Source organism: Oratosquilla oratoria, chromosome 22 (assembly GCF_046742065.1).
Source record: "Oratosquilla oratoria isolate Oo_2021 chromosome 22, ASM4674206v1, whole genome shotgun sequence".
Taxonomy (NCBI): domain Eukaryota; kingdom Metazoa; phylum Arthropoda; class Malacostraca; order Stomatopoda; family Squillidae; genus Oratosquilla; species Oratosquilla oratoria.
This window is the reverse complement of record NC_134798.1, coordinates 20,933,124-20,958,533: the sequence shown is the minus strand read 5'-3', so window position 1 is coordinate 20,958,533 and position 25,410 is coordinate 20,933,124. Positions and strand designations below refer to the sequence as shown.

The window sequence follows — 25,410 nt, the reverse complement described above, 5'->3', positions numbered from 1 at the left end:
TAACCATTGTTTTAATACCTCTTTAAAACATGTTCTTGCTCTTCCATTCTACTTTCTTTATATGCCAGGTCTCTGCTCCAACACAGTGGAATGGGTACAAATACTCCACACCACCTTCTCTTATACCAGTTTTTTCCCATTCTTTCTAAGTACCCAAATCTTTAAAGTACCCTGATCCCTCTTTCACTTTATTCAACATCTTTCTGTATCCATTCCATGTTACCTTCAAATTTCTTACCATAATTGTAACAGTTGCCATACCTTTTAAAACACAATATCTTAAACATATTCAGGCTCTTTCATTCTGCCTTCCTCAGATGCCAGGTCTTTGCTCCATACAGTGGCAGGAGTACAAATGCTCCTTTGTATCACCTCCATGCGTTCTTCCCAAGATACCTATATCTTACAACACTCCATTCCTCCCAAGACATTTACTTGCCTGGAACCAATGACAGGTACCTGCTTGAGGTGATCCTGAAAAATGGACAGTGGTTATAACCATTTTCAAAATCCAGCCCCTTCACTTCCTGAAAGGCTGTCTCTGGACTGTGCCCATGATCTCTTGCTATCAGCTTTATCTCTATTACACCTTTTCACACATGGAAAGCTGACAACCATCAACTGTTCCCTTCCTATCTTTAGCTGGTGACATGGAAATAGTCCAATTTCTTCCTAGAGAGATCTCCTCATACAAACTCTTTTAAACTCTCCCACCAGCTTCCTCAGTCTTTGGCTATTGCAATGAATTGCAGGCTGGCAAAACATTGTAAGGCCAATGGATGGGCATTTGTCAACAACTGGGATCACTTTTACAGTAAAAATCATCTACAGTGGCCACGAAAAGTTTGGGCGCAAAATTATAGGTGCCCCAACTTTCCCCTAAACTCAAAACATGCGAAAAATACAACTTTCCACCCAAACTTTTCGCTATTTTTCAATGCTAGCATTTGTACCCGTATTTAGCCGAGACAATACACACTATTTGGCAACTCTGTTTAGGCACCCTCGATGTCACATGGAGTCAGTTTCTAAACATCTCTCACGGAGAGTAGTCTTTTTTTTGCGGTGGTCTCTGTTTTTTTGCCTTGATATCTCCGTAATGGGAAGTGGTAAAGAGCTGGAAAGAGACACAGTTGTTACAATCATAACCCTCTATAAGGAGGGTTATAAGTGTAAAGATATTGCTACTCGTGTGGGAATTGGAGTGCGTCAAGTGCAAAAGTGGACCAAGAAATTTCGAGACGAAGGAAGTGACATCATTCGTACTCCAAAGCATCGCTCTGGTCGGCCAAGGAAGATATCAAATCGTACTTCTACAGTTCTAACTGCCTCCTACGGGTATTAGGAGACAGTTAGAACCGTAGAAGTACGATTTGATATCTTCCTTGGCCGACCAGAGCGATGCTTTGGAGTACGAATGATGTCACTTCCTTCGTCTCGAAATTTCTTGGCCCACTTTTGCACTTGACGCACTCCAATTCCCACACGAGTAGCAATATCTTTACACTTATAACCCTCCTTATAGAGGGTTATGATTGTAACAACTGTGTCTCTTTCCAGCTCTTTACCACTTCCCATTACGGATATATCAAGGCACAAAAACAGAGACCACCGCAAAAAAAAGACTACTCTCCGTGAGAGATGTTTAGAAACTGACTCCATGTGACATCGAGGGCGCCTAAACAGAGTTGCCAAATAGTGTGTATTGTCTCGGCTAAATACGGGTACAAACACTAGCATTGAAAAATAGTGAAAAGTTTGGGTGGAATGTTGTATTTTTCGCATGTTTTGAGTTTAGGGGAAAGTTGGGGCGCCTATAATTTTGCGCCCAAACTTTTCGCGGCTACTGTATATACAAGGGATGGGGTGCACTTGCCGCCCAGAGGATTTCAGCTCTTTGCTGAATCCCTTGAGCGAGAAGTAGGCATCCTACAGGGTTTTTTCTGGTAGATTACATGGGAATAGGGCAGAAGTATCAGAATATAGTTTAGGCAATAGAAACGGCTCAGAGAGGGACTGTGAACAGAATCACCAAAGCAGGTGGAGGGAGGATGAATTTAAAGTTTACTATGCAAATAGCAGAAGCGTAATAAAATTAATTTGCTGTATTTACCTAGTTGTATTACACGGCGACCCCCCCTCTCCGTCCCCTCTTGCATATAAGGAGAGGACGGGGAGAAATCCCTTCGGGCTGTGTCAAAATTTGCTCACACATACTACCTCACCCCCCACCCCCCCGCCCATTCTTCCTCATGCAATCACAACATCATCCATATACAACCATTCTCCACTCACCTCTGTCTTCCGTCCTCTCCCTTCCTTCCTCAACAGACATTCCCCTCTTCCCCAAAGCCCCCTTCACCCCATCCATCCACCTCATCCTAGGACGTCCCCTCATGTTCACTCCCTCCACATCTGCCTTCCATACCTCTTTTACTAGGGCGGTGGGCAAGGTGCAGGGATGACCCGTCATCCAGGAGGTGCTCAGATGAGAGGGAGGGTGGGAGGGGTGTGGAGTGTATTTAGGGATGAAATGGGTGGGAGTGTTTTTATGCCTTTCCCTTTTTGGCTACCTCCCTTGAAAGGGGGAAAAAGCCTTGGTATATGTATGTATGTATGTATTACACGGGAAGGGAGCTATGCTCGTAGTGACCCGTCTTTATATCTTTCAGTATCAAGTTTTTTCTTGAAATCTTGAATAGTATTTGCACACACTGTTTCTTTATCTAAGTTATTTCATATATCCAGCACTATGTGGGAAGCTATTCTTTTTCTGATCTCTTCTATAGTTATCCTTTTTGAGTTTCTTTTCATGACCTCTTGCTTTACCATTGTCATTTTTTTAGTAAATCATTCCTGTCAAGGATTTCCATTCCTTTCATGATTCTAAATATAGTCAGTAGATCACCTCTTTCTCTTCTCTGCTGTAGTATTGGTAGTTCCAATTTCGATAATCTTTGTATGTTAAATTGGAAAGAGCTGGTGCCAACTTTGCTATTGCTCTCTCTATTCTTTCTAGTTTCCTTATATTCTTTTTAGTACTGGGTGTCCATAGTGTCACTGCATATTCCAGCTTTGTGAGGTAAAGCATGTGTAGAGAATTTTGATATTGTAGCTATTACTGAATCCTAGATCAACATGGCTGATAAACATTTCCTTCCGAAAATCGAAATAGAAGGAAATAAGGTTTTCACAAGGACAGGGTTGGCAGGAGTGGGGGAGGAGTAGCACTTTTCATTAAAAATACAATAAACTGTATTATCAACAATTCGATTAAGGAAGAGGACAGTACGGAATCTATTTGGGTGGAGATTATAGGCAAGAATAAGAAAGTTATTATTGGTGGCCTGTATAGACCTCCTAACCTCAGCATTGAGCAGGCTGATCCATGAAATTTGCAGAGTGTCCCAGTACAAAAATGTTGTGATCATGGGAGATTTTAATTATAGAAACATTGACTGGGAAATTTTAGTAGGAGATCAGGAAGCGAAAAAATTCTTAGATATGCAGTTGAATTTCTTTAAACAAATGATTACTGATCCTATGAGGGGAGAAAATACTCTGGACTTTTAACTTATATTGAGCACCTAATGAGTAATGTAAAAGTGGAAGATAGTCTAGGCTCTAACGATCATCAAGAAATATGATTTAATATTATTTGGGAAGAATTAAAAAGTATGAATATTATCCAAGTACCAGACTTGAATATGAAATGTCATACAGATGGTTCAGACATCATTGACACGGTCAGGGGTTGGGACATGACCAAGGGTGAGGTCATGACCAGGGGTCGCATCCTGGAGGGTAATATACATACCTTGGGTCAGGTTCACTTGGGGGTGGGGGGTAAACAGCCAGGTCAGCGATTTGGATGAAATGTGTAGCAATCTGATTTAATTATTAATGCACAAAATACATTCATCCCCCTGAAGTCAATACAGAAGAATAGTAATACTCCCAAATGGATGATGGACAGACTGAAATATGAAATCGGAATGAAAAGAGGACTTTACATTAAAAAAAAAAGGGGGGGGGGGAACACACCTTAGATCAAGATATAACGAAATGGTAAAGATGGTTGAAAAGAATACATGTACAGCAAAATATAATTATGAAATTGGTTGCCAGTCAAGCAAGATCCAACCCAAAGGGTTTCTTTCATCTTTACAGGACAAAAAATAAATAATAGGCCCAATTTTAAACAATGAAAATGTTATGATATAATTGGAGGAAAAAATGAGTGAGGAGTTTAACAAATATTTTCTCTTGGTATTTACTAATGAGAGGTTAGAAAAGATACCTGACTGATCCAATTTTCAGAGGGGATGATGAAAGTAGACTAATATCAGCATTAGTAAATTAGAAGTGGTCAAGCAGATTGAAAGACGTAAAGCTACAAAATCCCCGGGTCCAGACGAAATTTTTCCAAGGGTGCTTTAGGAGTGTAAATTTGAAATCTGCGACCAGTTAACTGAAATATTTAATAAATCAGTAGACACTGGTTTTGTGCCTACTGCTATGGGGCAGGTGAACATTATTCCTGTTTTTAAAAAGGGAGATAAATTGTCTATTTGCAACTACATGCCAATCATTTTGACATCGGTTATAGGTAAAATGCTTGAATCAATAATAGTAAGTAGACTCGGAACACCTCGAGAAACATAATTTAATTTTTGACACATAGCATGGTTTCTCTGAGGGTAAGTCATGTGTAATCTTCTATCCTTTACACTAAAGTATATAAGGTGTCAGATAACAATGATAATTACAGTGTTATTTACCTTGACTTTAGCAAAGAGTTCGACAAGGTGCCACACCAGAGACTAAATAAAATCAAAGTCCATGGCATAGGAGGAAAAGTGTTAGAATGGATTAGAACTTGGATCAGTAGCAGGAAACAGTGGGTCACCAGAAATGGAATAAAATCCAGGTGGGGCAATGTTACTAGTGGGGTTCCCCAGGGCTTGGTTTTGGGTCCCTTGTTGTTCATTATGTACATAAAAGACTTAGACGATGGGATAAATAGTGATGTTAGTAAGGTTGCAGACGACACTAAAAAAGGACGCCTAATTAGGTCAGGAGATGACGCAGAGATTCTGCAGGATGATCTTAACAAATTGTTCACGTAGTCAGTGAAATGGCAGATGAACTTCAATATCTCTAAGTGTAGCATGTTAAACATAGGGGTACACAACTCCAAAAATAGATACAGCTTAGATAACACACTATTAGAGAAAACTGAGTGCAAGAGAGAGTTGGGAGTTCTAATGAGTCTGAACCTTCAAACCAGGAAACGGTGCATTAGCACCAGAAATAAAGCTAACAGAGCTTTAGGTTTCATTGCTAGGATGTTAATGAATAGAAGGGCAGAGTTAATTATCAAACTCTATCTAGTGGTAAACCCATCATTGACTATGCGGTACAGTTTTGGTCTCTGTTCAATAGAATGGACATCAATTCACTCTGTGTGTGTGTGTATTTACCTAGTTGTATTTTGCTTGAGAAGAGCTATGCTCGTAGTGACCCATAGCTGTATCTTTCCATATCCAGTTCTTTCTTAAAATCATGAATAGTTTCTTTTTAAATTATCTATCAGCAAAATTTGGAATAATTTTAGTTGCCACTCTCTGAATTTCCTCAATCTTGTATTTATTTTTATTTTAGTTTTGCAACTGCACCACTGCAGCATATTCAAGTCCAATGTAAATAATTTTTTATCATATCTTTGCCCATACAGTAAAGTGCTTTTCTTATGGTTTCCAGTAGACACAGAACACTTCATACTATAATGACCCATACTGTCCCCAGACAATATAATATCTCTCTAAGTGACTTATGGTCTAGGCAAAAGCTGTTGCTAGTTTCCTGGAAGTCATGAGTCTTCTGCGAGAGAGAGACCTGGGGCAATGGATTTATTAATTGATTGATCTTCATTAGATGAATTTTCTCAGTGATTCTTTTGATGTGTACATCTGGTTGCAAATTTTCCATAATTGTGACTTCCCAGTCTCTATTTTCATTTGCTTTTGTAATTTAGTTGGTAATCTGGCTACAGAGAAGTACTGAAACCCATTTCCAATATTTTGTATTTGTATGAAAGTGGTAGTTGCTGACAAGTCTATTGAAATAAACACCTTATGAAGATGGAGCCTTCATTAGTATGATATTTTGCTTATTACAGCTTTTTCAAGTACATATTTATAATACATGTGTATTATGACTACTTGAAATGTGATACTAATAAAGGCTCTCTCCTCTTTTTTTTTTTTTTTATATATATAATGCATTTCTTCACATTGAAATTGTATGTATATGTAGTACTGTCTTCTCAGTTATTTTGTTTATGCATTTTCCACATTAAGTTAGTGATTATTTTTTAATAAAAATTATTTCATCAGAGAAGTTTACCATAATCTCATTTCCAGGCGACAAGAGGAACTTCAAGCAGAAAAGGAGGAGATTGACCGGCAGAGGAAAATGTTAATGAAACGTAAACCACAGGAGGGGGGTAGCAATACGAGGAAAAGAGGAGGCAGTACCCAAAACCAAGTATCCAATCTGGCCAATGGAATGGGGGCTGAACATGACAATAGGGACCTCACCTTGCAAGAACACTATGAAGCAGAAGAAATACTCAAGGTAATGCAACCTTTCTGGTAGGAATTGTTGTAATTAAAGGGGTAAAGGAACAAAGAGTTCAGTTAGAAATGTCTGTGGTTGACATAATTTTATGGCGATGGACACATTGAAAGATTCCAGAATGTTTTGAAGCTGTAGGGAAATAGTTGAAATGGTGATCAAGGCTGGATAAATTTGAGTTGAGGATCTGATTTTTTGTATGCATATATATACATGTATATATATGTATGTATATGTACATGTATAAATATATGTATATATATATACACGTGTGTATATATATATATATATATATATATGAGGAATGGACGACAAAATGAGTGGCAGGGTGGTGAGATAAACACCGAGAATCGTTGAAGTTTTTATTAACTGACGTTTTGCTCTTAACAGAGCTTCTTCAGAGTGTACAAACATGGTCGGGAAATCAACAATTTTATACCTTACATCATTCCCTGGAATGCGTGTGTATTTACCTAGGTGTATGTTTCTGATGTGCAATGATTGGCCATTATATGACTCTTAAGCATTCCTACCTGCCAGATAATTGGCCAGCCATCTTTTGGTGTTATTGTGCATGTCTGTGTTATATATTTTTTTTGTTAGGTTGTGGCGGGGGATAGCATCAAAAGCTTAACTAATGTTATAAGAAGTGTTCTGTGGTGGGGCCTATCTGAATTGATGCCATCTAAAATTCTTTGTGTGAGGTTTATCAGAAGAGTGTTTGTGGAGTGTACATACATATACCAAGGCTTTTTCCCCCTTACAAGGGGAGTAGCCAAAAAGAAAAAGGCATAAAATCATTCCCACCCATTCCATCCCCTGAATACACTCCACACCCCTCCACCCTCCCTCTTATCTTAGCACCTCCTGAATGACGGTAGAATGTAGATTGAGAGAAGCGAGTAAATGCCTTGGTGGATTAAAGATTGTAATGAGGAATAGACATTTGGGAATGGATGCTAAGAGGAGACTGTATGAAGGAGTGATTGTGCCAACAGCACTGTATGGGGCTGAAACATGGAACATAAGAGAAGAAGAGAGAAGGAGTCTGAATGTGTTTGAGATGAGGTGTCTGAGAAGTATGATGGGGGTTACTAGGCTAGAGTGAGAAATGAGGAGGTGAGGAGGAGAACGGGGGTGGAAAGGGAGCTGGGAGATAGGGTTGATGAAAGAGTATTAGGATGGTTTGGACACATGGAAAGAATGAGTGAAGAAAGACTAGTAAAAGAGGTGTGGAAGGCAGATGTGGAGGGAGTGAACATGAGGGGGTGTCCTAGGATGAGGTGGATGGATGGGGTGAAGGGGGCTTTGGGGAAGAGGAGAATGTCTGTTGAGGAAGGACGGGAGAGGACAGAAGACAGGGGTGAATGGAGAATGGTTGTATATGGATGATGTTGTGATAGCATGAGGCTTGTGGAGTGTAGTGGCCTAAAACCGTGTTGTGAGTCAGCAAGGGGAATATGTGGTGTGACAAGTTTAAGTATTAGGCGTTCAATGACTTTAGAATGGGTAAAGAGAAGTGTGATTGGGTGGTGCGATGTTGGGATTGTTGGGTCTTTGTTCGGTTTTGGAATGGTGATTATTTTACCATGCTTCCAGATGTTGGGTATAGTGTTGTGTGAATAGCTGTAGTTTGCAATGTTTGTGAATGCGTGTATACCTTGTGGTCCAATGTGTTTTAGGTGGATGTTACTTATGTTATCAGGGCCACAGGCAGATGAGTGCTTGAGATTATGTATATTGTGTTTTGTCTGGAGTACCACAGGGCTCTGTTCTATCCCCCACACTCTTTAATCTATACATGCATGACTTACCCACACCAGACACCTCAGAAATACAAATCTCTTCCTACGCAGATGACATAACAATCACATGCACACATCGTAACACAGACAAAGCTGCAGAAATAATCAAGCCATACCTTGATACATTCAACACATGGTTCATCACAAACAGGCTCAAAATAGCTCCAACCAAATCTACAGCAACACTTCTCACCAACTGGACAAAAGAACACAAATACATATCTCATCTCTACATCAACAACACTCTAATACCACACACAAACACACCGAAAATTCTTGGTGTAACATACAATACATCCATGTCTTTCAAACAACACATCACAAACATAAAAAACAAATGCACACCTAGACTTAACACACTTAAGTCAATCGCTAGAACAACATTTGGACAAAACAAAGAAACTAATACAACAATATACAAACAATGCATACGCCCAGTGATGAATTATGCGAGTCCTGCGTGGGCTCCTAATCTCACTGAGACACACCACAACACCCTTCAAATCATACAAAACAAAGCCCTAAAAACAATTACAGGCTGCACAAATACAACACCTACAGACCATTTACACCATGAAACAAAAGTCCTCAAAGTCAAGGACCACCTCGACATGAGAGGCACACAAACACTTGCTGCAGCCACCACAAACACGTCACACCAGCTACACTACATAGCAGAACACCCACACACACCAAGAAACATTAAAACAACGCCCAAAGACCTGTATCACACACAGATACTCTCTTCTCTTCCTCCACAACCACCAAATACCAGCCTCTGGAAACATATTCATAATCATATCACTCACCGCTCCATTAACACACTGAAAGACAACACACTGCTGCATGCCAGAACCCCTGATATCCACCCTTCTGAATCCTCTCTCCCATGAAAGGACAGAGTCCACCTGGCCAGACTGCAGTGTGGCCACCACCCAGCACTTCTAAGCTACCAGAAGAGGCTGGATGACCACATTGTGAACAGCTGCCCAGGATGTAACACTTCACCCCATACCATACAACACATAATGGAAGACTGCATTATAAACAATCATGCACGCAAACAACACAACATACACTCTATAAAGGATTTGTGGGAAAACCCAGTTTTGGCTGTGGCATTCCTTGGGGAGACGGGACTTCTCGGACAGTCTAGGGAACGACAACATCAACAACAACCTAGGGGTCCTGGAGCCGCAGCGTCTATGTCATGGGACCACCCCCCGACCCCAAGAGTTGGGGGCCAAATGGCAGCAACCAGCCCTGGCCACCGGCTCTACGCAGGTGGCACCGAATCCCCAAGAGGAGCTACGACTGCCTTGGGGAGTACCACAATCCTTTTTCCCAACATGCAATGTTACGTTTTTTCTGGACCGAGGGGTGATTTTCCGGCGATCATCCCTCTTCTTCTACTTTTAGCCGGAGATGTAGAGAGCAATCCTGGGCCCACCACAAAATACACATGCCCAACATGCTCTAAACCCATTACTTCGAGCAGACAGACAAAGGGCTCAGTTCAGTGCAATATGTGCAAAAACTGGGCCCACCTCACTTGTACAACACTTGCTGACACAAACCAATACACAAACACTTGGACATGTTCTACCTGCCCTCCAGTAACCCCACTCCCACCTCCCCAACCACAGCCAGCACCCTTACCCACTCCCAATTTCCCTTTGCCCTTATCCCCAATCAGTACTCCTCTTCCTTTGTCCCCAATCTCTCCTTTCCCCCCCTCTAACCTAGATCCTATACCTTCCCCATTAACCACTTCACTCCAGGCCAAAATCTCGCGGGCAGTATTAGCTGCCAGACGTACAATGTTGCGTCATAATATTCGCATCATAAAAAATAGTCACCGCTTATATTGATCATTCTCTCTTTCACCCGTGAATTTTGATAACTATAGAAAATGTGATGAAGCCAGTTTAGAGAGTATGTCAGTTACGCAGGGACAACTACAATAAATATAATCAAGACGCCGATATGGCAGTCTCGCGTATCCACTTGCTCCTCATGCCGCCTACATAGGCGGCACCGTATGGAAGAGGTTAACACCCCAACCTCAACCCCAAACGGCAACATACAACACATACAGAACACAACATCAACATATTACAACACAACATTGACGGTATTAACACGAAAAAACATGAACTCAAACACTTTCTTAAACAACACAACATACACATTGCAATTATACAAGAAACAAAACTAAGACACTCACACAAAACACCATCATTTCATAATTACACCACCATCAGACAAGACCGGACCGACGGCAATGGCGGTGGACTCATCACCCTGATCCACCACTCCATCTGTTTTGTGGACATAAGTGCCACAACCAAAACTCTCCTCCCAACCACAGATAACACTAGAAATCCAATCCATTCGAATCCGCACAGGCAACAAATCAACACTGACAATAGTTAACATGTACATTCCCCCCAATCCCCCACAGTTCCAAACACCTTCAGGCCTCAATTTAGCCAACTAACCTCAATCCCCAACCTGATCATGGGTGGTGACTTCAACGCCAAGTCGTCTGCCTGGTATGTCGACAACCCTGACACAGACAGAGGGCTTGATATACAGACTCAGTTTGACTCATTGACTATCATGAACAACACACATAAACATACACATATTCCACACCAAGCCCTCTACACTCCCTCCTCTCCTGATATCACATTTTGCTCCCCCTGCCTAACCCCAACAACATCTTGGAGAGTGGTCAGAACCCTTGGTTCTGACCACCTTCCAATCATCATCACCACCAAAACAAGATGCACCCCAGTTGGCCACAGACACACATACACCAATTACAAGAGAGCTAACTGGGAAGCTTTTACTGAAGAGACAGAACGACATTTTGAAACACTTAACAGTACACCAATCACAAACATAAACAATGTTGTGCACACTTTTAATACAATCATACAAAACACAGACAAGAGATACATCCCTAGAGGCAACAGAAAATCACACAACCCCAACTTCACACCAGAAATCCAAGGCCTCATCAGACAACGAGACACGCTTAAACACAATACCCCCACACCTATCCCTCAAAACATAGCAGACCAAATACAAACACTAAACACTGTGATTGCCAATAAAATACACGAACAAGAAACAAAATTGGCAAAACTTTTTCAATACACTTGATCACAAAACAAACACCAGCAAATTGTACAAAACACTCGACAGCATTACACTATCCAACAGTAACACAACACGCTCTCACGCAGCAATAATCACAACAACAGACAATCTACCCTCAAACAGACAAGCAAACACACTCCTAAATCATTTTGCACAGACAAGCCATCTCGCTTCTCACCCTGACGACCGACGCACTATTCGACGTAAGAAAGACTTCCCCACAGACTCAGACTATACACCCTTCATAGACAGTCAGACAAAACACATAATACATAATTTCAAGCACTCATCTGCCTGTGGCCCTGATAACATAAGTAATGTCCACCTAAAACACATTGGACCACAAGGTATACATGCACTCACAAACATTGCAAACTACAGCTATTCACACAACACTATACCTGACATCTGGAAGCATGGTAAAATAATCACCATTCCAAAACTGAACAAAGACCCAACAATCCCAACATCGTACCGCCCAATCACACTTCTCTGCACCCCCTCTAAAGTCATTGAACGCCTAATACTTAAACTTGTCACACCACATATTCCCCTTGCTGACTCACAACACGGTTTTAGGCCACTACACTCCACAAACACTCTTCTGATAAACCTCACACAAAGAATTTTAGATGGCATCAATTCAGATAGGCCCCACCACAGAACACTTCTTATAACATTAGACATTAGTAAAGCTTTTGATGCTATCCCCCACCACAACCTACCAAATAAAATATATAACACAGACATGCACAATAACACCAAAATATGGCTGGCCAATTATCTGGCAGGTAGGAATGCTTATGTGTCATATCCCCCACACTCTTTTAATCTATACATGCATGACTTACCCACACCAGACACCTCAGGAATACAAATATCTTCCTACGCAGACGACATAACAATCACATGCACACATCGTAACACAGACAAAGCTGCAGAAATAATCAAGCCATACCTTGATACACTCAAAACATGGTTCATCACAAACAGACTCAAAATAGCTCCAACCAAATCTACAGCAACACTTCTCACCAACTGGACAAAAGAACACAAATACATACCTCATCTCTACATCAACAACACTCTAATACCACACACAAACACCGAAAATTCTTGGTGTAACATACGATACATCCATGTCTTTCAAACAACACATCACAAACATAAAAAACAAATGCACACCTAGACTTAACGCACTTAAGTGAATCACTGGAACAACATTTGAACAAAACAAAGAAACTAACACAACAATATACAAACAATGCATACGCTCAGTGATGAATTATGTGAGTCCTGCGTGGGCTCCTAATGTCAGTGAGACACACCACAACACCCTTCAAATCATACAAAACAAAGCCCTAAAAACAATTACAGGCTGCACAAATACAACACCTACAGACCGTTTACACCATGAAACAAAAGTCCTCAAAGTCAAGGACTACCTCGACATGAGAGGCACACAAACACTTGCCGCAGCCACCACAAACACATCACACCCGCTACACTACATAGTAGAACACCCACACACACCAAGAAACATTAAAACAACACCCAAAGACCTGTATCATGCACAGATACTCTCTTCTCTTCCTCCACAACCACCAAATACCAGCCTCTGGAAACATATTCATAATCATATCACTCACCGCTCCATTAACACACTGAAAGACAACACACTGCTGCATGCCAAACCCCCTGATATCCACCCTTCTGAATCCTCTCTCTCACGAAAGGACAGAGTCCACCTGGCCAGACTGCGGTGCGGCCACCACCCAGCACTTCTAAGCTACCAGAAGAGGCTGGATGACCACATTGTGAACAGCTGCCCAGGATGTAACACTTCACCCCATACCATACAACACATAATGGAAGACTGCATTATAAACAATCATGCACGCAAACAACACAACATACACTCTATAAAGGATTTGTGGGAAAACCCAGTTTTGGCTGTGGCATTCCTTGGGGAGACGGGACTGCTCGGACAGACAGTCTAGGGAATGACAACAAGAACAATAACAACAACCTAGGTGTATTATACGGGAAGGGAGCTATGCTCGTGGTGACCTGTCTTTGTATCTTTCAGCATCAAGATTTTTCTTGAAATCTTGAATAGTGTTTACACACACTGTTTCTTTGTCTAATTTGTTCCTAGTATTTTTTTTTCTCTCCTCTCCAGATCTCTTCTGTAATTATCTTTTTTGAGTTTCTTTTCATGTCCACTTGTTTTTCCATTGTCCCATTTCAATAATTCATTCTTATCTAAGATTTCCATTCCTTTCATAATTCTATAGATAGTAGGTCTTCTCTTTCCCGTCTTTGTTCCAGAGTTGATCATTCTAATTTGGACAGTCTTTGGTCATATGTCATTTTGGAAAGAGTTGATGCCAGTTTTGTTGTTGCTCTTTGTACATACATACATACATATACCAAGGCTTTTTCCCCCTTACAAGGGAGGTAGCCAAAAAGGGAAAGGCACAAAATCATTTCCACCCACTCCATCCCTGAAAACACTCCACACACCCCCACCCTCCCTCCCTCCTATCTGAGCACCTCCTGGATGACGGGTCATCCCTGCACCTTGTCCACATTGCTCTTTGTATTCTTTCTAATTTTTTTTATATTCTTTTTGGTACTGTCCATAGTGTTTCTGCGTACTCAAGTTTTGGTCTTATTAGTGTAGTTAATTTTTTTTTCTAGCATTTCCTTGTCCATATACAGTGGCGGCGAAAAGTTTGGGCGCAAAATTATAGGCGCCCCAACTTTCCCCTAAACTCAAAACATGCGAAAAATACAACTTTCCACCCAAACTTTTCGCTATTTTTCAATGCTAGCGTTTGTACCCGTATTTAGCCGAGACAATACACACTATTTGGCAACTCTGTTTAGGCGCACTCGATGTCACATGGAGTCAGTTTCTAAACATGTCTCACGGAGAGTAGTCTTTTTTTTTGCGGTGGTCTCTGTTTTTGTGCCTTGATATCTCCGTAATGGGAAGTGGTAAAGAACTGGAAAGAGACACAGTTGTTACAATCATAACCCTCTATAAGGAGGGTTATAAGTGTAAAGATATTGCTACTCGTGTGGGAATTGGAGTGCGTCAAGTGCAAAAGTGGACCAAGAAATTTCGAGACGAAGGAAGTGACATCATTCGTACTCCAAAGCATCGCTCTGGTCGGCCAAGGAAGATATCAAATCGTACTTCTACGGTTCTAACTGCCTCCTAATAACCGTAGGAGACAGTTAGAACCGTAGAAGTACATGGTCACTCTTTCCTATTGGAGTTTTGTAATCAATTTTGTCGACAATTTCAGGCTCTGTCATAAGTATTAAATCCAGCCTTGATGGTTCTTCACTACCTCTGTATCTGGTATATTCCTCTATCCACTGAGTCATTGTGTATTTGATGGTCATGTTGAGCAGGATGTTGCCCCAGAGTTCCTCTCCACCCTTCACTGTCATTTTGTCTCAACATATTTCTTTTGAATTAAAGTCACCCATAATTACTATATTTCCTGTCCTTCAGTATTTAGTTAATTCATATTTTGAATCTTCTAATATTTTGGAGTGATCACTTTCTGTCCAGGACTGTGTTTTGGGGGGCACATACACCACTACAAAATTTCTACTCTTCATATATTTGCTTTCAACTTGTATCATAATTGATTCTACATTATTTTCTCCTTCAGTTATTTTTGTTACATTTAAATCTTTATTAGTCAAAATTAATATTCCGCCACCCTGTTTATCCTTTCTATTCTTTGTCCAACAATTGTATAAACCTTGTCCCACAGCGTTGGGTGGTAGAGTACACTTTAATTTAGTTTCCACACCCATGTCCATGTCATTAACATAAATAGCAAACCTTATTGGAGCCAATACTGGTCCTTGTGGAATACTAATCACCTCTTCCCAAGTAGAACTCTTATCTCTGAGCACTACCCTCATTTTTCTTCCATGCAAAAAGTACATCCATTTCAGTAGTTTACCTTGGATGGTGCGAGAGGTAAATGCAAGGGTAGTGGGCAAGGGATTGGAGATGGTTAAAGAAAATGGAGAAAAGTGGGAGGTGAGCCAGCTGTTGTTTACGGACGACACTGCGCTTGTGGCAGGATCGGAGGAGGGATTGAGGAAGCTGGTGGCAGAGTTTGGGAGAGTATGTGATAGAAGAAAGCTAAAGATAAATGTGGGTAAAAGTAAGGTGATGAGATGTACAAGGGGTGAAAGTGGCAGTAGACTGGAAGTGAGCATTAAGGGAGAGCGACTGGAGGAAGTGGATAGTTTTAGATACTTGGGTGCAAATGTGGCAGGGAAAGGTGGAGTGAAGGTGGAGGTAGAATGTAGATTGAGAGAAGCGAGTAAATGCCTTGGTGGATTAAAGAGTGTAATGAGGAATAGACATTTGGGAATGGATGCTAAGAGAAGACTGTATGAAGGAGTGATTGTGCCAACACCACTGTATGGGGCAGAAACATGGAACATAAGAGAAGAAGAGAGGAGTTTGAATGTGTTTGAGATGAGGTGTCTGAGAAGTATGATGGGGGTTACTAGGCTAGATAGAGTGAGAAATGAGGAAGGGAGGAGGAGAACAGGGGTGGAAAAGGAGCTGGGAGATAGGGTTGATGAAAGAATATTAGGATGGTTTGGACACATGGAAAGAATGAGTGAAGAAAGACTAGTAAAAGAGGTGTGGAAGGCAGATGTGGAGGGAGTGAACATGAGGGGACGTCCTAGGATGAGGTGGATGGATGGGGAAGAGGGGAATGTCTGTTGAGGAAGGATGGGAGAGGACAGAAGACAGGTGAATGGAGAATGGTTGTATATGGATGATGTTGTGATTGTATGAGGTGGAATGGGCGGGTGGATGGGGGGTGAGGTAGTATGTGTGAGCAAAATTTGACGCAGCCCGAAGGGATTTCTCCCCGTCCTCTCATTTTATGCAATGGGGAGACGGAGAGGGGGGGTCGCCGATTTAATGAAGCGGCCTTGCTATGGATGTGCTGTGTCTTGCGACACTACTTCTGACCCAGGGCAGTGGACAAGGTGCAGGGATGACCCGTCATTCAGGAGGTGCTAAGAGGGAGGGTGGAGGGGTGTGGAGTGTATTCAGGGATGGAATGGGTGGGAATGATTTTATGCCTTTTTCTTTTTGGCTACCCCCCTTGTAAGGGGGAAAAAGCCTTGGTATATGTATGTATGTATGTACCTTGGATCCTTATGGTTTCCAGTTTTCTTAATAGTTTTTTGTGTGGAATTTTCTCAAAGGAGTTTTGTAGATCCAGGAAAGCACAATCAGTCCATCTGCCCCTTTACTGTATTATATCTAATAGTCTTGAGTATAAAACAGATCAAATTTGTGACATGATCTTCCCTGTCTGAGTCTGAATTGTCTCAGATTTAGTATATTGTTCTCCTGATGTTTTATCCATCTACTTTTTATAACTTTTTCACAAATTTTGGCTACCGTGCTTGTAAGGAGTCTGTAATTTGTTGGGTCTTCATTGTTTCTTCTTTTATATATTGGTACAATATCAGCATTTTTCCAGTCTTATGGTATTTTTCCTTGTTTGAGTGAGCAACATAGTATGTTATATATTTTGTCTGTTAGTTCTTCTTTACATTCTTTTAACCCCTTCAATACGGGCCAAAATCTCATGGGCAGCATTAGCTGCCAGATGTGCGATGTTGTGTCATAATACTCGCATTATAAAAAATAAAGTTACCGCTGTATTGCTCGTTCTCTTTCACCCGTGAATTTTGATAACCATAGAAAATATGATGAAGCCAGTTTACAGAGTATGGGGGTCACGCAGGTACAACTACAATATATATAATCAAGACGCCGACATCGGCATCCTCGCGAACCCACTTGCTCCTCATGACGCCTACGTAGGCATCATCGTATCGAAGGGGTTAATATCCAGTTTGTGATTCCATCCATGCTGTGTGATTTGCTGACATCAAGGTTCATTATTTTGTTGTTATATCTTTGTGTGTTACTATTATTTCCCTCATTGTGTGGGGGGGTTACTTCTCTCCCTTCATCCTGATGTACATTTTTTCTAGTGAAAACAGACTTAAAGTGTTCGTTCATGACTTCAGCCATTTCTGTATCTTCAGTGTTTTCCATATTCCCTTGGCATAGTTTCATTTCCTGATTGTTTTTTAGTTTACCATTTACATATAGAATAGTTTTGGCTGATCCTTACATTTTTCTATTATATCTTTTTCATAGTTTCTTTTTTCTTCCGTGTGTATTTTTACATATTTTCCTTTGATTAACATATATTTGCCACTTTCTATTTTTTTTTTTTTCCATTTTTTTCCAAACTTTATTTCTTCTATCACTTTGCACCAATTAAACCAGCACTTACTATACACCTCTTCCTGTTTTTGCTTTGAGACATTTATCCACTCCTTTATAGATTTTCATCAGAATTGTCCATTTTTCTTCCACTTGTGTTTCTTCATTGTAGAATTTTTCCCAGGTTGCTTTAAGAAAAATTTCTTAAGTTTCTCAAAGTCTGTTCTACTATACATTAGTCTTCCTTTTTTGTATTTCTCATTTCTCTTTTTAAATATTTCCTCCTGTGGTGGGGGGAAAGAATACTGCCACCAAGTCATCCCACCTGAGTTGTAAGAGGCGACAAAAATGGGACAGGGATTAGGACAAGGCATCCTTCTCCCTGTAGCCCGAAAGGGGACATTCCTAAAAAAAACTAAAGGCTAAGAAGGTCTAGGAGTTCTCCAACCAAGTTTGGGTCTTTTAATGTGCATGGATGTGGTACAGATGAGAGTAAAAGGGAAGAGATAGGAAGATGTTTGTGAGAACAAAGATGGAAGTGTTGGTATTGAGTGAAAGTTGAGAGGGAGGAATGAGTGAGTTTGGGAGTGTAGTTGGGAGGTTCTCAGGAGTGAAGAGAGGTGAGGGAGAGAAGGGATGGCTATGCTAGTAAGTGAAGAGAAAAGTAAGCGTGTAATGGAGTGGAAGGAGGTTTCTTCAAGGTTAATGTGGATAAAGGTGAAACTGGGAAGGGAGATGTGGGTTTTTGTAAGTCCATATGGGCCTGGTAGTGAAGAGAGTATAGAAGAAAGGCTTTTTGGTTGGATTTAAATGAGTGCATAGAAGGATTAGGGAGAAATGTCAATGTAGTGGTATTGGGAAACCTTAATGCTAGAGTAGGAAATGAACCACTAGAGAAAGTGGTTGGGAAGTGTGGAGTTCGAGGAAAAAATCGTAGTGGAGAGTTGATACTGATGTGTCTAGAGAGTTGATGATAGTAAATACAGTGTTTAAGAAGAAAATCAAGCATAAGTACACATGGGAGAGGGTGGTGGATGGAAGGGTGGTAGATCATTAATGGACTGTATAGTGGTAACCAGGAGTATAATAGGAACCGTTAACCTCATCACTCCGGGGCACATTGCACGTCTGGCAGCATTAGCTGCCCGACGTGCGATGTTGCGTCATAATAATCGCATTATAAAAAATAAAGTCAGTGCTCAATCGTTCGTTCTCTTTCATCCATGAATTTTGATAACCATAGAAAATATGATGAAGCCAGTTTAGAGAGAATGGAGGTTACGTAGGTACGACTACAATAAATATAATAAAAAAGCCGACATCGGCATCATCGCGTACCCACTTGCTCCTCATGCCGCCTACGTAGGCATCACCATATGGAAGTGGTTAAGGATATACATACTCTAAGGGGAGAGAGTGGGGGAATATCAGATAATTTTTGGTGGAAGGTAAGTTGAGAGTGGAAGATAGATGGAGAAAGAGGAAAAGGACATAAGGTAGGGAGGTACTTAGAGTGAACTGCTTAAATGAGAAAGAAAATGAGTACAAGAAGAAACTGAGAGAGGAGTGGGAGGGAGTGAAGGATAGATTATAACTAGGAGTGGAGGAAGAATGGGGATGGTTCAATGAGGGAGTCACAAGGTGTGCAAAGATGGTGTGTGGAACAAGAAGGACAGGGGGAAATAGAAGGAAGGGTAGCAGGTGGTGGGATAAGGAATAAAAGAAGGTTATAGAAGAGAAGATATGAGTTTTCACAGATTGGTTACAAAATAGGATGAGGGAATCATATGAGAGGTACAAAGAAAAGAGAAGAGAAGTAAAGCATAAGATAAAGGAGGCAAAGAGGAGAGCAGTTGTGAAATGGGGTAAGAGTATGACAGAAAATTTTGAAAGTAATAAAAAGATGTTTTGGAAAGAAATTAACCCCTTCCATACGGTGCCGCATACGTAGGCGGCATGAGGAGCAAGTGGATACGCGAGGCTGCCATATTGGTGTCTTGATTATATTTATTGTAGTTGCCCCTGCGTAATGACACTCTCTAAACTGTCTTCATCACATTTTCTATGGTTATCAAAATTTACGGGTGAAAGAGAGAACGGTCGATATAAGTGGTGACTATATTTTATGATGCGAGTATTATTACGACACATCGTACGTCTGGCAGCTAATGCTGCCCGCGAGATTTTGGCCTGTACTGAAGAGGTTAAGAGAGGAAGAGGAGGCGAATCAAGTAGAGCAGAAAAGGTAAAAGATGCAGATGGAGAGATGATAATGGAAGAGATGGCAGTAAGAGGAAGATGGGCAGAGTATTTTAGGGAGTTGCTAAATGTGAAGGAGGATAGGGAGGGAAAGGTAGTTGCAGTGGGAAGTGCTAAGAAAATGAGAGGGATGAGTGAGGAAAATGAAAGAGAAGTAAGGAAGGATGAAGTGAAGGCAGTTGTTAAGATGATGAGAGCAGGTAAGGCACCTGGGTTGGATGGATGTCATGAAGAATGTCTGAAAAAAGGAGGTACAGTGACGGTGGACTAGCTGGTGAGGTTATTTAATGTTTGTTGGAGAGAGGGTAGAGTGCCAGAGGACTGGAGGAGTGCCTGTATAGTTCCACTTTACAAGGGAAAAGGGGACAAGTGTAAGTGTTTATAGTTTCAGAGGGATTAGCTTGTTAAGTGTAGTTGGGAAGGCTTTTGGGAGGATCTTGATTGATAGGATTAGGAGAGGAATAGAGGGAGTAATTGGTGAGGAACAGTGTGGATTTAGGACAGGTAGAGGTTGTGTTGATCAGATTTTTGTGGTAAGACAGATATGTGAGAGATATAGGAAAAGGTAAGGATATGTTTTGGGCTTTTATGTATCTGAAAAAGGTTTATGACAGAGTAGACAGGAAGGCAGTGTGGGAGGTATTGTAGATATATGGGATAGGTGGAAAGCTTCTAGGAGCTCTCAAGAGTCTTTACGAGAGTAGTAGAGCATGTGTCAGGATTAGAAATGGAGAGAGTGAGTGGTGTGAGGTAAAGGTGGGACTTCATCAGGGATGTGTTATGTCACCCTAGCTGTTCAATTTATACATGGATGGGGTTGGTGTGAGAGGTAAATGCAAGGGTGGTGGATCAGGGATTGGAGATGGTTAAAAAATGGAGAAAAGTTGTAGGTAAGCCAGCTGTTGTTTGCGGACAACACTGCGTTTGTAGCAGGATCAGAGGAGGGATTAAGGAAGTTAGTGAAAGAATTTGGGAAAGTGTGTGAAAGAAGAAAGTTGAAGATAAATGTGGGTAAAAGGTGATTAGATGTACAAGGGGAAAAAGTGGCAGCAGACTGGAAGTGAGTACTAAGGGAGAGAGACTGGAGGAAGTGGATAGTTTTAGATACATGGTTGCGAATGTGACAGTAAAAGGGAGGAGTGGAGGTGGAGGTAGAATGTAGGTTGAGAGACATGAGTAAATTATTGTACTGACAGCACTGTATGGGGCAGAAAATGGAACATAAGAGAGGAGAGAGAAGGAGTTTGAATGTATTTGAGATGAGGTGTCCGAGAATTATGATAGGGGTTACTAGGCTGGATAGAGTAAGAAATGAGGTGAGGAGGAGAACGGGTGGAAAGGGAGTTGGGAGATAGGATGGATGAAAGAGTATTTTGATGGTTTGGACACATAGAAAGAATGAGTGCAGAAAGACGAGTAAAAGAGGTGTGGAAGAAGTGAACATGAGGGAGCGACCTAGGATGAGATGGCTGGATGGGGTAAAAGGGGCTTTGGGAAAGAGGGGAATGTCTGTGGAGGAAGGATGGGAGAGGACAGAAGATGGGTGAAAGGAGAATGGTTGTATATGGATGGTGTTGTGATGCATGAGGTGGAATAGGTGGGAATAGGGGATGAAGGAGTATGTGTGAGAAAAATTTGACGCAGCCCGAAGTAATTTTTCCCCCTCCTCTACTTTTCTGGATGAGGGGACGGAGAGGGGGGGGGGGTCGCCGAATTTATGAAGCAGCCTTGCTGTGGATGTGCTGTGCCTTGCAACACTGCTGACCCAGGGCATTGGGCAAGATGCAGGGATGACCCTTCATCCAGAAGGTGCCAAAATAAGAGGGAGGGAAGAGTGTGGAGGGGAGTGGAGTGTGATAGGGATGGAATTGGTGGGAGTGGTTTTATGCCTTTATTTTTTGGATACCTCCCTTATAAGGGATACAAATAGTGGGAAAGGGGCAGGGATGAACCTTCATCCATGAGGAGCTTTGATAGAAGGGCTATCAAATGGAGTTTGGATGGGTGAAGGGTGCTACTTTGCCATTTCACCCATCCCTGTACAAGGGAGAAAGTGCTTTTTGGTATATATATATATATATGTTCACCAAATGTACTTTAATAAATTCACTGTTTCAAAAAGCCCTTCGTAAGGTGGCACTGCCCTAACCCTCTTTGATGTACTGCTTTATTCGTTTACCACCCAATGGTAAAGGTTTACATTTTATACCTGACATATAGGGCCCAATTTTTTTTAACTTTTTCATGTTTAAAAATGTTAGCTTGTATGACATAATTTATAGTATTTATTCATACAAGTACAGTACATCATCATAGAAGAACTTTATGTAACTTAAGCATAATGTCCTCAAAAACATAATCAAGATAACTGTTTTGTTACATTTTTTCACAGCTGCGACAAACAGCTCTCAAGAAAGAAGACACTGATCTTCAGCAGGAGATGGAAAAGTTGGAGAGAGCGAGGAATCTTCATATTAGAGAACTTAAACGTATTCATAATGAGGACCAGTCCAGGTAAGGACCTCCACAAGGATAGTATGGTGGCACTTGATAGTTCTCAGTGGGAAGCATTGGTCCTTGGGCCCTCCCACAGAACCCTCAGAGAAGAAACTTTGGACTGTTGTCTTTGTTTTGATAGTGTGGGACTGTCTCTAAGTCACCAGCTGAAAGTAGCAGGTGGGGAATAGTCACCAATTGTAAGAAATATAGTTTATAGAAAGAGATTTTGGGCCCAGATTGTAGACCAAGTTTCAGCCCTCCTCCTGATAATTAAGGGGATTGACAGTTATTAAAAATGGCAGCTGCACTGTATATCTTGCAGGACCACCACAAACAGATACCCATCATTGGCCCCAGGGGACCCAAGTATTATTGACTCTTTTGACAACTAAGCCTGGCATTTTTATATTTATAGTTTCTTATTTTTAGCTAGACAGCTCAAAATTGCTCAGACCAAGCATATTGCTTGTATCAATTGGATCTTGATCATAAGCATGTTCTTATGATATAAAGGGACATAAGAACATAAGAATGAAGGAGACTGCAAGAGACCATAAGGCCCAGTTGGCAGTTCCATGTCCATTGCCACCTGTCATCCCCATCCATAAAGTTGTCTAACCATCTCCTAAAACAATAGTTTTGGTGCTCACTACATGGTTACTAAATTATTCTATTTGTTGACCACCTTATTAGTAAACCAATTCTTGCCTATTTCCTTTCTAAATTTAACTTGCCCAATTTAAATCCATTACTGTGAGACCTGCCCTATTGTCTTAATATGATAAGCTAGTTTCCATCACCCATGTTAAAGCCTTTGATCCACTTAAACACCTCCATTAGATCACCCCACACTGCTTCTTTCCAGAGAGTAAGTTTATGTACCTAAGCCTCTCTTCATAAGGTAAATTTCTGAGCCCATGTATCATTTTGGTCATTCTCCTCTGTACTGTTTTTAGTGAGTTGATGTCCATTATATAAGACGGAGACCAAAACTGTACTGCATAATTGAGGGTGGGCCTAATTAATGCTAGATAGTTTGATAATACCTCAGCACTTCTATTCATAACTGTCCTGGCAATGAAACCTAATGTTCTGTTAGTTTTATTCCTGGTGCTAATGCATTGTTTCCTGGATTTAAAGGTAGGACTCGCTAGAACTCCAAAGTCTCGCACTCAGTTTTCTAAAAAAAATATGTTATCCAAGCAATATCCGTTTTCAAGGTTGCATAGCCCTATGTATAACACACTGTATTTTGAGATATTGAAGACCATTTTAGTGTTGTCTGCAAACTTAAACATCACTATTATAATAATTGTAAAAATCACTATTAATGTAATTGTCAAAGTCATTTATGTACATAATGAACAGTAAGAGACCCAAAACTGAGCCCTGGGGAACTCTACTAGAAACACTCCCCCGATTGGATTTTACACCATTTATGGTGACCCACACCATTTCACTCCCCTCCCACCCTTTCCACCCCTTCCATATCAGTTTCTCACGAATGATGGGTCATCCCTGCATCTGCCAACTGCCCGGGATCAAACACAATGCAGCAAGACACAGTACATCCACAGCAAGGCCACTTCACTTAATTGGTGACCCCCCTCCCTCTCCATCCCCTTATGCAGAAAAAGAGAAGACAGGGAGAAATTCCTTTGGGCCGTACCAAAATATTCACTCATAAGCACCCCCCTATCCTCCATCTCCCACCCCTCCATTCCTTGCATAACAGTATCATCCACAGTCATTCTCCATTCATCCCCATCTCCTGCTTTCCCCTTTCCTTGCTCAACAGACATACCCCTTTTGCTCAATGCCCCCTTCATCCCATTCATCCATCTCATCCTCGGTTGTCCCCACATATTCTAGTCTTGGATGTATCAGGGTTTCAGTGAGTTTTTTCATTATCCCTTCATCCATATAGTGGAATGTCACTCTAATATTATTCAATAGTTCATATGTCTCTCCCACAATCCTGCTGATATGTCTGTCAGGTGACAGGTTGTCTTTTATCAACACTCCCAAGTCTTTCTTCTCTTGGTTTTGTTGTGTTGAGGAAGGATGGGAGAGGACAGAAGACGGGCGAATGGAGAATGGTTGTATATGGATAATGTTGTGATGCATGAGGTGGAATGGGCAGGGTATGAGGTAGTATGTGTGAGCAAAATTTGACGCAGCCCGAAGGGATTTCTCCTCGTCTTCTCCTTTTATGCATGGGGGGACGGAGAGGGGGGGTCACCGATTTAATGAAGCGGCCTTGCTGTGGATGTGCTGTGTCTTGCGACACTGCTTCTGACCCAGGGCAGTGGACAGGGTGCAGGGATGACCCGTCATCCAGGAGGTGCTAAGATAAGAGGGAGGGTGGAGGGATGTGGAGTGTATTCAGGGATGGAATGGGTGGGAATGATTTTATGCCTTTCCCTTTTTGGCTACCTCCCTTGTAAGGGGGAAAAAGCCTTGGTATATGTATGTATGTATGTGGTTTTGTAATGGGTTCGCTTTCCAAGGAATAGGTTAAGGATGGCCTTTTGCCACTATTGGCCATTTTTCAGCATTGAATTTCATTTCCCATTCTTGGCTCCACACAAAAAATTGTGTCTAGCTCTTTTTGCAATAGTCTACCATCCCCCTCATTTTTCACTTTTTTCGTGACTTTTTGCATCATCTACAAACATGTTGGCCTGGCTTGTAGTTCCTTCCATCATGTCACCGACAGACAAGAAACATTAT

The 25,410-nt window shown here is 41.3% G+C and overlaps 1 protein-coding gene across 8 annotated transcripts in view; it reads left to right on the top strand.

Moving 5' to 3' along the window:
* Tlk (Tousled-like kinase) overlaps positions 1-25,410 on the top strand; it is a 474,415-nt gene that overhangs the window by 248,477 nt on the left and 200,528 nt on the right. For all 8 annotated transcript variants that reach the window (XM_076205681.1, XM_076205685.1, XM_076205686.1 and 5 more), the window contains exons 8-9: positions 6,426-6,639; positions 22,571-22,692. In XM_076205681.1, the coding sequence (XP_076061796.1) occupies positions 6,426-6,639; positions 22,571-22,692 (336 nt within the window). The remainder of the gene's footprint in view (positions 1-6,425; positions 6,640-22,570; positions 22,693-25,410) is intronic.